The following is a 13548-nucleotide window of genomic DNA, read 5'->3' as shown; positions in this document are numbered from 1 at the left end:
AAAAAAAAAAACAGTTTAAATATTTTTTTAAAAGGGGTAATATTTTAAATAGTCGCAAAAAAAAAATCTATGTAATGGTGACTTTGTCACTTGGCTCCCTAATTGTAAAATGTATAAAATACCAGCTGGTCCTTTAAGAAAGCATTTGCTGATTCCTAATTGAAGAACTGTCATCCTAATAACTAGAAGAACTGTCTTGAATTATAGCAAAATCTATATGTTTAAGATATTTTAAAGAGCTATTATTTTATTTCCTTGGCATAGTTATGGTCCAGGAGTAGTGTGGCCAGTCCAACTGACTGCACCATCCATGCATGGGCTGCAGGGATCTGTCAGCCTTTGTATGCCATTGCCTGCCAGAGTTGGTTCTACTATTTCAAGTGCAATGTAAGACTCTTGGCAGCAACAGGGAACAGAAAACTGTAGATCTCCTGAAACTTGAGAGATGCAGAGGAGAAGCCCTGGGAAAACCAAACTGTTCTCACATGGACTTCCGCCTACAGCCAGGGCAGAGCTAAGGGCACAGCAGAGGTGTAGAGCCAACGCCCTTGATCCCTCCTTACCACCAGTTCCTCCAGGGTTGTGTGAACCAGCCAATGCCACTGGTGTTTTAAGTCCTTGGGAATTAGGTTTCCATCTGTAGACTGATGACCTAACTAATGAAAATGGTGGTTTTCTGCCTCTAAAAAGAATTTCACCAAAGAGCCCAATGACTAATTTCCGGATTTTTTTTTTAATTTGGACACATCAAAAAAATCATTGAGAAAAAATTAATAATGTTGTTTAATAACATGGAGCAGTAAGCAGGGAAGAACAGTTTTTCTGGACGACTGAACTGGGACCCAGATACATCTGATAGGCAGGAAATCACTGCCAACACAATGCCGGAATTTAATAACGATGCGAAGGTCTGAAGTGCGTGGGGCATCTGCCTTAGCTGCACATGGAAGAAATGGGAATTAACTAGTAGTAGTTTGTGACCCTCGAAACAGCTATCGTGGCACCAGGCTGCATCGCTTAAAATATCCCCCCTTTCTCTGGCCACGGTGTGAGCTCAAAGCTAGTGTCCTTTTATAGGGACATAAACAGACTGACTGTAAACAAATGGGCCCACAAGCATTTGAAGGGCTCAGGACTGAGTAGTGAGCATGTTAGCAAACACATATTGAAGACTGCCAGGCTCCAGATCATTCTGTCTTTCCAGCAGCCTCAAGGTGGGAGCACCGTGATGGGAACACCGTGACTCACCACCCTTCTGTACAGATGAGGAAACCTACTTGTAGTTAAAATAAAACGTACCTACAACCACACAGCTGTCAGGGGGGCGTAAGCCACAGGAGAAGGTGTGAAGAGATGAGGGTGGCATCTTCACATATTTAAAGGGTTTCTAGGAGGAAGAGAAAAATGTGTTCTGTGTGGTTTCAGTCAGTGGTGCAAGTTGCGTGGAGCACATCTGCTCCTCTTCCTCTACAGTGACGGAGGGATTTTCCCTCCCATCCTCGGGATTTTCCCTCCGTTCTCTTCCATGAGACAGTGAAAGTAGCTCACCTTGAGCTCACAAATCCTCCTGCCTCCGCCTCCTGAGAGGTTCTTTTCTTGGTACCCATCTTTTCTGCCCACTCCTGCAGGGCTTAACCAGCATGGCTCAGTGGATACACAGCAACATGCTTTGGGCAGACAGCACCTCTTTCCTCGGTCCCCAGCTTTTGTGACCCCATCCTCGATTGAGTTCTCTTTCCCTGCATTAACAAATACATTTCTTTGCTCCTGCTTGATGCCTTTGTCCATGTGCACAAACGCCCTGGAGGCCTGGGGTCTCCAGCTCCAAGCCCCTCTTCTGTGTCTCTGGTCCTGGGTGGTAATTTGAACCTTCTCTGATCTCTACATCTTTGTCGATGATACGCCCTGACCGACACCTGGCATCAGAGACTCAAGCAGACAAAACCCTCCATTGCTTGACCCTGTAAACTGTCCCCGTTAACCTCGCCATTTCTCTGGTAGGAACCTGCTTTCCAGATCCTCCGGGTCTACACTCTGCTCTTCAGATGCTAAAATCAGCCCCATGTTGCAGTAACTTTTCACATCTTTTCCAGTCCCACAATGATCCTGGAATCATGGTCGCTCATTCCTTCTTTTGAATGCTCTGTCATCGAGGCCCCGAACCCCATGCTTCATGTCACATCCTTGAGTAAGAAGCTGTACGTTTCTTATTGGCTATCACTTAAAGGTCCACAGCAAATCCCACAGGTCCACAGCTGTTCCCAGGCTACCCAGCAGAACCTCTTCCTACCTACCTCACCAGGTCCGAGCAAGCCCCTCCTTATGTATCAGACTCTCATGCACTCATTTTCTGGGACAGCCTGTCAGTTGCTAGTTCCATTTCTACTCCTTTAAAGGGCACTTATAGTCCATCCTTCTCACTGTGCGGTCCTTTCTCCTCAGCATACTCTCTAAGTCTTTTGCACTTTTCCGTTAAGGTAGATTTTTATCCTCACTGGAGAAAACATCTTCTGGGCCTATATCCACCTCTGCTTGCTCCCCTAGGTGCTTATGGGCTCAAAAGAAATGAACTAGTACTAACAACTCGCCAAGTCCCCTCAGTGAGCTGGCTGACACCCTAAACCGAGGCATTGCAGTAGATTTAGGAGGGGAAACCAAAGCCTGGTAGTTTTCCCGAGGTCACAGGCTGTGAGTGTTGACCTAGGATATGAACTCAGTGTCCCCCAAACCATGATGACTGTGTACGATGGCAGTGGGTCCCAAGTCCATCTTTTCTTGGCAGCCTCGGGGAGCAACACTGCCAAGCCTGTGCATACTGAGTGTCCTTCTCATTCTTTTCTAGAAGGGAGGCGGCACAGATGAGGTGTCATGGAGGCAGCCTTACCCTGGGCCATGTCTCAGGGAGAGTGGACAGGCACTGGGTGGGGGCAGGGGTGTGGCTGTAAGCTGAAAACTGTCTTGTTAGATTTCAGTGTTTATTAAAGGGACACACACACATATATGCATGTGCACGTGTGCACACACACACATGTATGCACGTGTGCACACACACATACACACACAGAAATGAAACTCTTGATCTTAAAAAGTCAGGTTATATCTAGAAATTAAAAATATAGGAACGTCCTTGCTTTCCACCCCATTGAAGTTTTGTTTGTTTGTTTGCTTTAATTTTAGGATTTTGTGTGTTCTGATAGATATGTACCCCTGCCACAGTACATAGAGGGCAGAGGACAACTTTGTGCAGTTGGTTCTCCCCTCCCACTTTTACGTGCATTCTGGGAATCAAACCTAGGTCACCAGGCTTGCAGGGCAAGCACCTTTCCACCTTGAGCCACCTCAACAGCCCTGTTATTTGCATCTATTAGTTACAGATAATAATGAGTTCCATGACAATTGTCATGCCCATATCTGATGGATTTTTTTTTCGTTTCACCTCCATTACCCTCTCTTGTCCCCCCTTCCACTCTTGTTGAGCATATGTTTGTCTGTGAGTGTGCACCTGCGTGTAAGTATGCATGAGTGTGTGTGTGTGTCCCAGTGAGTTCCGTTGTCTAGAAGTGTGGATGAAGGTTTGTTTATAGGAGTCTGGATGCCTTACCCATTGCTACATCACAGAAGACAATTTCTCCCCCTCTCCCATCAACCATTAACTGTGTGAATCCGCTGGGGGAGGGGGCAGGGTGTAGGGTTGGTTTTGTTCAGATAGGGTCTCATGTAACTTTTGTTGTTGTTTTGGTTTGGGTTTTTCAAGACAGGGCTTCTCTGTGTAGCCCTGGCTGTCCTGGAACTCACTTTGCAGACCAGGCTGGCCTCGGACTCAAAGATCCTCCTGCCTCTGCATCCTGAGTGCTGGGAGTAAAGGCGTGCCCTCCTGCCCTGCTCTTGTGTAACTCATGAAGTCTTGCTTCGACAATCTTTCCATGGATTGAGTCCTTTCGTTCTGTCTTCAAGGGAATTTGTCTTCATATTCTCTGTTTTATTGGCTAGGAACATCTTGCTGCAAAAATTCAGTTGTTTCAGAAAATTAGAGCCTTTTTGTTTTAATTGGTCCTACCAAGTTTCCCTATTTTATGACAAAGAGAAGCATCTGGACTTTAAAAACAAAACCAAAAACATGTTGACAGGGAAAAAAAACACTAAAAGTTATGTGAAGAGGCTAAATCTGGAGCGGGGGTGGGGGGTGGGGGTGAAGTAAAGGCCAAGGGCAAGCACTCAGGAGAAGAGGCAGGAGGATCTCTGTGAGTCTGCTGCCAGCCTGGCCTCCAGAGTGAGTTCCAGGACAGGCAGGGCCACACATAGAAACCCTGTCTGAAAAACAAAAACAAAAACAAAATAATAATAACATATATTTATTATTATTTAGATTATTGTTGTTAATATTATTAAAACCAGTGTGTGGAATCATCAAAAAGAAATTGTGTCAGACTTGCCATCCTAGCCTGAGTGACCTTGGGAATTTATACAGATCTTTAAAAGGCAGTACCTTCAGGGCAGCTGTAAGTGGGGAAGCCAGGCAGCAGCGTCAAGTGCCTCCATAGCTAGCCAGGCGACTCTGTACGCTTCTCATCTGGAGACTGCCTAAATACACTGTCTACTTTTTTTTATTTTTAACATTTAAAATATTTCTAAGAGTATTTTTAGAGACTATTAATTGACTTGAGTTTTAAAGTGGGAATGGGACGTGCTGTGGTGCAGTGGAAAGAACAGTGGGTTGAAAAATCCCGAGCTCTGCATTCCAGAGCTGACCCTGCTCATGTGACCTTGGACAGAGCAAGCTGGCTTTCCCTCGGCTGGTTTTCCTCCTCTGTTTCTTGTTGTAACAGCGGCCTCTTGTGGTCCATATCATTAACAACAACCACCACTACCACTACTACCTCACCACCACCCCCACCCCACCCCCAGTCAATTTTGGATTCTTAATTTTTTTTTAATTTTTAATTTTTGGTTCTTTCCGGTGTTATATTTCATACTGTTAAGCCAGCAGACTTGTGTTCTCACAGATAAATCTTAGTTAGGAGGCAAAGGCAGGTTACAGCAGACAAATGGGTACCAAACCCATCTCTTAAACTAGTCTCTGTAGTTTCTTCCAAGCCTGACATGAACAAATTGCAGTTTATAAAAATGAAAATACTTCTGTGTCTCATCCATTGCACTTCCTCCTAGGGAGCCTGGGAAACGGCGTGCCAGGGCCTCCTCGTGCCCTAGCAGCTCAGACCTGAGCAGGAAGGAAACCAGGGCAGGTGAGTGTGCCTCTCCGCCTTCAGCATCCAGAGCAGGTGAGTGTGCCACTCCGCCTTCAGCATCCTTCATCCTCACGACCTTCGTGCTGTTAAGCAGTGTGACTTGTTTTTCAAAGACAAATGTTAGGTGGAAGTCAAGGAGAGTCTAGAGTGCCACACTGCGTCCTTAGTAACAAGTCTCTGTTCGACAACTTCAGGAACTGGATCCAACTTGCTCAGAAACCATCATTTGTTTTCTAAGTTTTCATTTTTCACTGCCGTCTTAACCAGTATCCAGGTCTGCTGCCTTCAGTGTGGACAGAAACTCACAGAAATTATAGCTTGAAGGTATCTGGAGGGTGTGTGTGTGTGTGTGTGCAGATTTAATATCAGTGTAAATCTAAACTTAAGTTCAAAAGCATTGCCCACTTAAGTGAAGAAGGTTTTAATTCTTCAAGGTTTTTTGTTTTTGTCTTTAAAATAAAGAGAAAGATACAAACGTGGCACATTGTTAACATTGGACCAAACTAGTCAGGGTAGGACAGCTGTCTGTTACATTAAATGAAACTATATTATGAAAGCCCTTTAGGGACTTTATTCTGCCTGAGGAAATATGAAGTAATACAGACCAATGGTTAGAAATGATGCAAAGTCAGGCAGTGAGAAAAATGAGCCAGTGGACTCATTTGTTACACTGTAATACTGTAACATTGTAACACTAACATTGTAACACTGTAATATTGTAACACTGTAACATTGTAACATTGACTGTACAACACAAGCAGCAGATGAAACCTTAAGTTGTGGAAACAAGAGTTAGGGATCTCTGTGTCACACCTAGAAAAACAAACATGCTTTCACCCCCATTTCAAAGGCTGGTGCCCCCCCCCAATGGGGAAGGATCTAGATAAGGCAGGCATAAAGAAGGTTTTAAGCCTTCAAGGTTTTTGTTGTTGTTGTTGTTGTTGTTGTCTTTAAAATAAAGAGAAAGATACAAACGTAGCACATTGTTAGCATTGAACCAAACTAGTTAGGGTAGGACAGGTGTCTGTTACATTCTTCATAGTTTTTTTTTTTTTTTCATTTCACACAAAAGTTTATGTCAGACTCTATGAGTACATATCTATAATCTGAACATTTTGGAAACAGAGACAGGATTATGAATTGCAGGCCATTCTGAGCTACAGTAAGACCTTGTCTCAACAACAATAAAAAATGATGATAAATGATATCAATCTAGCACCGTGTAAAAGATGTTATCTTCAAACTAGTCTCTCACCAGTAAGGAGACAATTAGTGGTCACCTGCAATGTATCTAGAACTCAGAAGAATCTAAGCCTTCCAATTCCCTAGACAACATTGTTGCTAAGGGGTTTACGTTTGCATGCTAAAAACACCAGCCAATGCTAACAATGTATCAAGCTGTTGGGTCCAAAGCTGAAAGCTGTGGTTAACAGCTCTAACCACGGAGACAGCAGAATCTTCAAAAACAGGCAGTATTTCTTGCCTGACTTACCCAATTTTCCTGTTGAATCATTATTTTTATATTTAGCAAGCAGTGAACCTAGATGAAAGTCCTTTTTAAAATTTGAAGTTGTTCCCCAAGACTGGGCCACACTGTGTGTTTGTAGACACGCTTCAGTTTCTAGAATTCACTGGGGATAGGGTATGGAATGGAGGTGATGGGGGCAGTGAGGACCACGTGGGGATACAGAAGCAAGGCCAGAGCAAGACACAACCACATTAGCGGGGATTCCTGGGAGACGACCGAGAAGAAATTCTTATACCACAGTGTTTAGCTAACTTCTCAAAATGAGTCTGAGACGTCTCAGAAGGGCCTGGAGGTAACTAAAGTTGGGTGATTTCTGACTCATTTTGATAATCATCTCTTCCTGGGGGGAGCATGTTGACTGATTTCACTCTTCCTGGGGAACTAGTTGATCACTCAGCTTTACATTGAAAAGCACACTGTGTAGGGGTTTCGTTTTGTTTTGTTTTGTTTTGTTTTTTTGTTTTTGTTTTTGTTTTATTTTTAAAGACCACATGGATTTAAATCCGGAATTTCTAGTAAGTTGGGGTGTTGATGTGTCAGAGCAGGTTCCTGCTCCGATAGATGATGCCACGGCTCAATGTCGGAGTCTTTTTCTCGCACTCTTTACCATATTTTTTGAGATGGTCTCTTGTTGGACATGGAGCCACATTCTGGCCACACTGAGCTGGTCAGTGAGCTCGCAGGATCTGTCTGTTTCTGCTCCTCTGTTCTGGGGTTACAGCACCATGCCTGGCTTCTTTGATATGTGCTGGGGATCCAAGCCTAGGTCCTGAAGCTTGCAGCAGCAGGTGCCTTACCCACCGAGCCATCTCCCCAGCCTGCTTTCTAGCAAATTTAAGTGTTTCCTATATATGTCAAGGAAATTGACTGTTACTGACTTAACAACTTCTGGCTTTTTGTTTGCCGTCTTCAGTACTGAGTCTGTTCATATCCTTTGGCCTCTACGTGGATTAGTTCCCTAGGACTATGAGCGGCGGTCTTCTTATACTGCGTGGCCATTTGTATTTACTTTCAGAATTATATGCTTGTTTGTTTTGTTTGTTTAATGTGAGTACATGGTTGCTCTCTTCAGACACACCAGAAGAGGGCATCGAATCCCATAACAGATGCTTGTGAGCCACCATGTGGTTGCTGGGAATTGAACTCAGGACCTCTGGAAGAGCAGTTAGGGCTCTTAACCGCTGAGCCATCTCTCCAGCCCCATGTGCATGTTTTATCCAGTTCAAGCACACTCAAAAATCCAAAAAGCAGAGATGATGGTCTACAGTCTTTTGTCTGCCATTCTGAAAACCTCAACATCCCAGTTGTTGAAATAGCTCTCGAACATAGCTAGTGGCAATGGCAGATCCGACCAGAGCTGTAGTGTTGGTCCCTCTAATGTGAGCGTTCACATATTACGCTGGAGGGTGGTGCTCCGAAGTCCCTGTTGTGAACACTGCTTCCATTCTGAGGTCCAGGCATTTCTGAATCCTGCACCACACCTGGCCCAAAAGTTTGGAAAAGGAACTCTGGGCCTACACTCAAGACTAATTCTGTGCTAAGACAATTCAATTTTATTTTATGACGAAGTCTTGCTGATAGGTCTGCACAGATTAGCCGGTCTTGCTGTTTTGCCTACATTGTGTCATTACCATTTAAACACAGTTTAGTTGTTGAGACTTCCCTGTTTGTGTTTGGTGCTCCTGAGCGTCCGCAGGTTCAGCCTGCCAGGCCTCCATTGGCAGTAAGAAGGTTTGATAAAAGGCAAGCCTAGACTCGCAAAAGCGAGTAGACATTCCTGAAAAGCAGCGGTGGGCCCTGAGCGTTGGGAGGGAGGTGACAATTGTACAGCTTCCCTGATTCTCTCAGGAGTTATCGGCCCTGTGTGGGGAAAGGTTCGTATTTGGAGGCTTGGAGATTAATTTCAGACACTGCTGAGTTCAAATAGATTTTTAAACACATGCTATTGTGTGTTATACACTGACTTCTCTTTAGCTTATACAGACAAGGGAGAAGAGTTCACTGGATTTTTTAAAAGACTTATTTTTAATTATTTGTATGTGTGTATATGTGTGTGTGGGTATGTGTATGTGCAAGTGCCAAGAAGACACAATGAATAAATCAAAAGTTGTGAAAAACATAAGTAAATTTAAAGATGATTGTGTGTGTAGAATCTCTTCATTGCTCCTATGATTTTCAATATTTCATGTACATTTTTACCAGGCAAGGGGCTCAGGAGGCAGATGTTAGAGGAGGGAGTCTGAGGAAGACCTGCATGGAGCACTGCCCCCTCCAACTCTAGTTGGTGATTTGAGATATGTCTGAGTAAAATGTAATCATGATTTGCCATCTTCCCTATGCATTCTGTTTTCTACAGTGTTGCCTTTCATATTGGTTTGCAATGGAACTGAATGATAAGAGTGGTGGATAATTTAATAACCCTAGATTCTGCCTGGACTCCTCTCTCTCCATCTTCAGAAGCACAATTAAACAGGACCCTGTAGTCCTGGGAGGCTGAGACAGGAGAATCACTGTGGGTTCAGGGCTAGCTTGGGCTACATGGTGGGTTCTAGGACAGAGTGAGACCTTGATGTGGGGGCAGGGAGAGGAAGAAAGGACGCAGATTGCCTCTGTTCTGCCTCTTGGGTTTGGTCAATGGCAGCATCACCATGTAGAGTGTGTGCAGCATCTGGTCTTGGTGGCACCATGGCAACACACATCAGCCATTACCTATCTGCTTGGTCAGGGAAAAGAGGTTCACAAAATCCTTACCATTGCTAGGTGTGTGGCCCTCAAGCAGAGCTTTGCCTCTGTCCTGACACCTAGCTTTCACAGTCCTAAAAGCAAATGTTCTCTTCTTTGCTGATGAGGAAACTGGGGCCTGGAAATGTCCTAAGCTCAACAGAGAAATGTCACCCTGCATATCAGTAATAGAGTTGGGGTGGGGAAACCAAGACATTTTCCTCTACCTCATGGGAAAGCACTGGTCTCGGTCTACTTGCTCCATAGCGTGTCTGTCATAAAAGGGCCAAGATTTTTATTAAGGATTTTTAGCTTTTAATCTTTATATATGTGTCTGTATATATAGGTATGTGTGTGAATATATGTATATACACACATATATATACTACATATGTATATACACACATATGTGTATGTATGTATATATATGTATATATGTATATATATATATATATATATATATATATATATATATTGTGTGTGTGTGTGTGTAGCTGTCTATTGTATGTTACAGAGAGAAGTTTTTAAGTAAAGAAACAACTCAAAGCAGTTTTCTGGTTTCCCATGGCCAGCAGCCTTTTCAAAGCTCTCTGCTCTATGAAGCCCTCCAACCCCGCCTATAAGTTCTGGTTCTTTGAAATAACTCATAGTTTCACTTGGGGTGGTTTCTTGGGCCTGGGGGCAAAGCGAGACTGGATTCTGTGGCTTGTTAATTTTAGTGATGCACAGGAAATGTTTTTGCATGTGCCCTGTTCCAAGTCCCTCTCTCAATGCCTTTTCCTTCTCTGCGTTCCTTTGCAGCCTCCAGAGCTAGCTTACAGGAACGGGAGACAGACATAGAAGTAGATGAAGTCTTCTGGAAAGCACGGATTGTTCCCATTTTGCATGAATTAGAAAACGGTAAAACAACAGTTCTTGTTTTAAGTAAAAGCTTGGCATTTATTTGCGTGTTCCCCACTGCCCTGATATTTTCAGTTGTATTTTGAATGTTATCACTGGGGATATGTTGGAAAACAAGGAATATTATGGGTTTACTTACCCTGTAGATGTGTATAGTAAATATTATATAAACCAAATTATTAATAAATACAATTACACTTGGACTAGCACTCCAAAGGGTCACAATGAGGCATTGCTATGAGGGTATAGGGCTCTTCTGAGAGAACTTTACCCTTTTTTTTTTTTTTTCAGAATTCATCTGGACTCTTGGTCAGAACCACAGAGTAAGCCCCGTAACTAGTACCATGTGCACAGTGGGCTATCATGCACATAGTGAGCCCTTAGTAGGACTCTTAGACACATGAGCAGCATGGCAGAACTGGCTGATGCTCCACTAAGATGCAGGGGAAATGCATCCTTACAGCCAGCAAGTAGGGAGCTGATGCAGGACACCTGCTTCCTGAGTGCCCAGTGCTTGCCATCTCAGTTCCATGCTGTGGCCAGGCTGTGCCCACTGGATGGGCCTTCGAGATGGTGCTCTCCATGGGGTGGGTTTTCTGGGTAGGCTTTCTGGGCTTGATGCTAATAGCCGATGCACAGCACTTCATGTAAACTCTGTACTCAAAGATGGATGAAATCAAATTACCTCTGAATCCCTTACATTCAAAGAACGTAACATCTCCCCACTGGAGTTACAGTTCCCACCCTCCTATTAGCTTGTGCGGTGAACTTTGGGTCATTCCTTCAGGCAATGAGTGCAAATCAAGTCAGGAAGGTGAGTCTGGCCAAGAGTTAGAAATCACGTGGGAAGTCTTCAGATGGGAGGCCTGTCTGGAGGGGAGATCCCCTATGGCAGGCTCTTCAGTGGATGCCCAGCGCTCTGTCCACCAGATACCAACAGGGCAAACCTAGGACCTCACTGAGGAGTTTGGGGAATGAGATATAGATGAGTCTCCCTTCTCAGATGGATCATTAAACAGTGAGCTGTAAACCCTCCCACTTGGGCAGCTGGGAGTTCAAGGCCAGTCTAAGTTCCACAGTAAGAGCCTGTGTCAAAGAACTATGGAATCTTTGTTCCTAGACAAATAGTCCCCTCGATACCTTGTAGTTCTTTAGGCCTGCTCAGTAGTTAATAGATTGATTACAATAGTTACAGTAGTTAATAGTTTTCAGATGCCCAGCACTTAGGCTCTACCACATTGCCTTGTTGTCCCCCACTCTGTGTTCCTCTTTCTCTGCCCACTTGCACATTGCTTTTGTTCTTTCTTTCTAGAACTTTTTGAGAACACATTGTTAACATTTTCAGGGCCAGCCTCTACTACACAATGAGATTCTGTCTCAAAATGAAACAAAATAAAAACAAACGGAAAAACCTAAATTTATTACTCTTTAACTACTTCAGTCCCTGATTTTGTTAGTTTTAGAAGCAAGGGTGTTCACTTCCGTATCTGGGAATTACCATACCAGGCCGTACAAATCTTGCCTGCATTTGGCTTATTGTCCCTACTATTTCCTTTCTAGAAACTTCTGGGCCACATGTTTCAATCATCTGTCACAACCCTTTCATGATCCTGTTAGAAGTGGGGAAACAGACCATTTACCGTACAGAACATCCCCACATCAGGTTTTCCTCATGTTTTCTCCTACTGAGACCCAAATTGGGCCTTTGAGGCAGGACTATCTCCACACTCACGCTGCATCTTTCTCGGGCCCCCTGGCAGTAGGCCCACTGCTGACCTATCCCTTACTGGAAGCATGAATTTGGGTCATTTGGGTCAGGTGGTGTCTGCCAGGCGCTTGGCTGGGCTTCCCTGTGTGGTTAAGGGGTGACTTGCAAGTTACTTGGTGACTTTGCTCCCCTAGATCGCTCTTGGAACTCTTAATAACTAGTTACAGCTCTTATAATGTCTTCTGTGGCCACGTGCCTTTCTGTTTTGTTTTGCTTTGGCTTCTTGAGTCTCCAGATGTAGCCCAGGCTGACCCTAAACTTGCCATCCTTCTGCCTCGGCTTCCAGTGCAGTGCTCCACGTGGCGGCATTTATAAATGGAATAGCCAGTTGACTGATACAGGGGGCTTACTGGAGCCAGAGCTGACGCTTTGATCCTTGAACCTTCCTTGCCTCGTCCTTTGTAAACTTGAGCCCAGCAGCTGAGAACAGCCCAAAGCCTGCATGGGTGAAGGCCAGTCAGAGAAGAATAGAGCAACACCCCAAAGCAATGCACCCCGTAGAGCTCCGGCTCTCCTCGGGTTGGGGTCTCGGTCACTTCCCAACTGTTCATTTACTTAAGTGCATAACCGAGAGGCTTTGGCGTGTATTTAGTTGTTGAGGTTTCAACTTTTTTTTTTCTTAGATGTTATTGTTGAAAAGAGCTAAAAATGGCCCGAGTCACTTCCTTTTTGCTGGCGCACACTTCCTGCATGTCCGCAGCTAAGCTCCCATTATGGTATTTACAGATTGGCCTCCAATGTCTACATTTTGTGATGAGGTCCGTCAGAAGTAACCCTTCCAAAGAGAACACACTGTACCTTGAATTCCTTTCTCACCCTTGTGCTGCCCTCTGAGAGAGGGCTTTCTTTCCTGTGCACCAACTGTTAAGCCACTCTCAAAAAATCACTTTCCTCAGGATCACAACTGTAAACAAAATATTCTAGCCTCCCTCTTTCCTAAGCAGCATCTTTTAAAAAGTCTCCTCTTTGGTAATGGTGGCTTGTACTGTCTCTTCCCCTGGTTGGCAGTCATTTTGAAAGGAACATAGCCAGGAGGTAGTGGCTTAATCCCAGCACTTGAGAGGCAGAAACAGGAGGGGTCTCTATGTGTTCAAGGCCAGCCTGGTCTACAGAGTGAATTCCAGGACAGCCAGTGGTACACAGAGAAACCTTGCGCCTGAAGAAGAAGAAGAAGAAGAAGAAGAAGAAGAAGAAGAAGAAGAAGAAGAAGAAGAAGAAGAGGAAGAGAGGAAGAAGAAGAAGAAGAAGAAGAAGAAGAAGAAGAAGAAGAAGAAGAGGAAGAAGAAGAAGAAGAAGAAAGAAGAAGAAGAAGAAGAAGAAGAAGAAGAAGAAGAAGAAGAAGAAGAAGAAGAAGAAGAAGAAGGAGAGAAGAAGGAGAAGGAGAA

At 44.2% G+C, this 13548-nt stretch overlaps 1 protein-coding gene across 3 annotated transcripts in view; it reads left to right on the top strand.

Moving 5' to 3' along the window:
* The window catches only part of Armc2 (armadillo repeat containing 2), a 104205-nt gene that overhangs the window by 32818 nt on the left and 57839 nt on the right, over positions 1-13548 (top strand). For 2 of the 3 annotated variants that reach the window (XM_029482898.1, XM_021174472.2), the window contains exons 6-7: positions 5167-5279; positions 10297-10395. In XM_029482898.1, the coding sequence (XP_029338758.1) occupies positions 5167-5279; positions 10297-10395 (212 nt within the window). The remainder of the gene's footprint in view (positions 1-5166; positions 5280-10296; positions 10396-13548) is intronic. The other variant, XM_021174473.2, reaches the window with a different exon arrangement.

Source organism: Mus caroli, chromosome 10, assembly GCF_900094665.2.
Source record: "Mus caroli chromosome 10, CAROLI_EIJ_v1.1, whole genome shotgun sequence".
Classification (NCBI taxonomy): Eukaryota; Metazoa; Chordata; class Mammalia; order Rodentia; family Muridae; genus Mus; species Mus caroli.
Note: the sequence above shows the minus strand (reverse complement) of the source record. Positions and strands in the feature narration are given on the sequence as shown.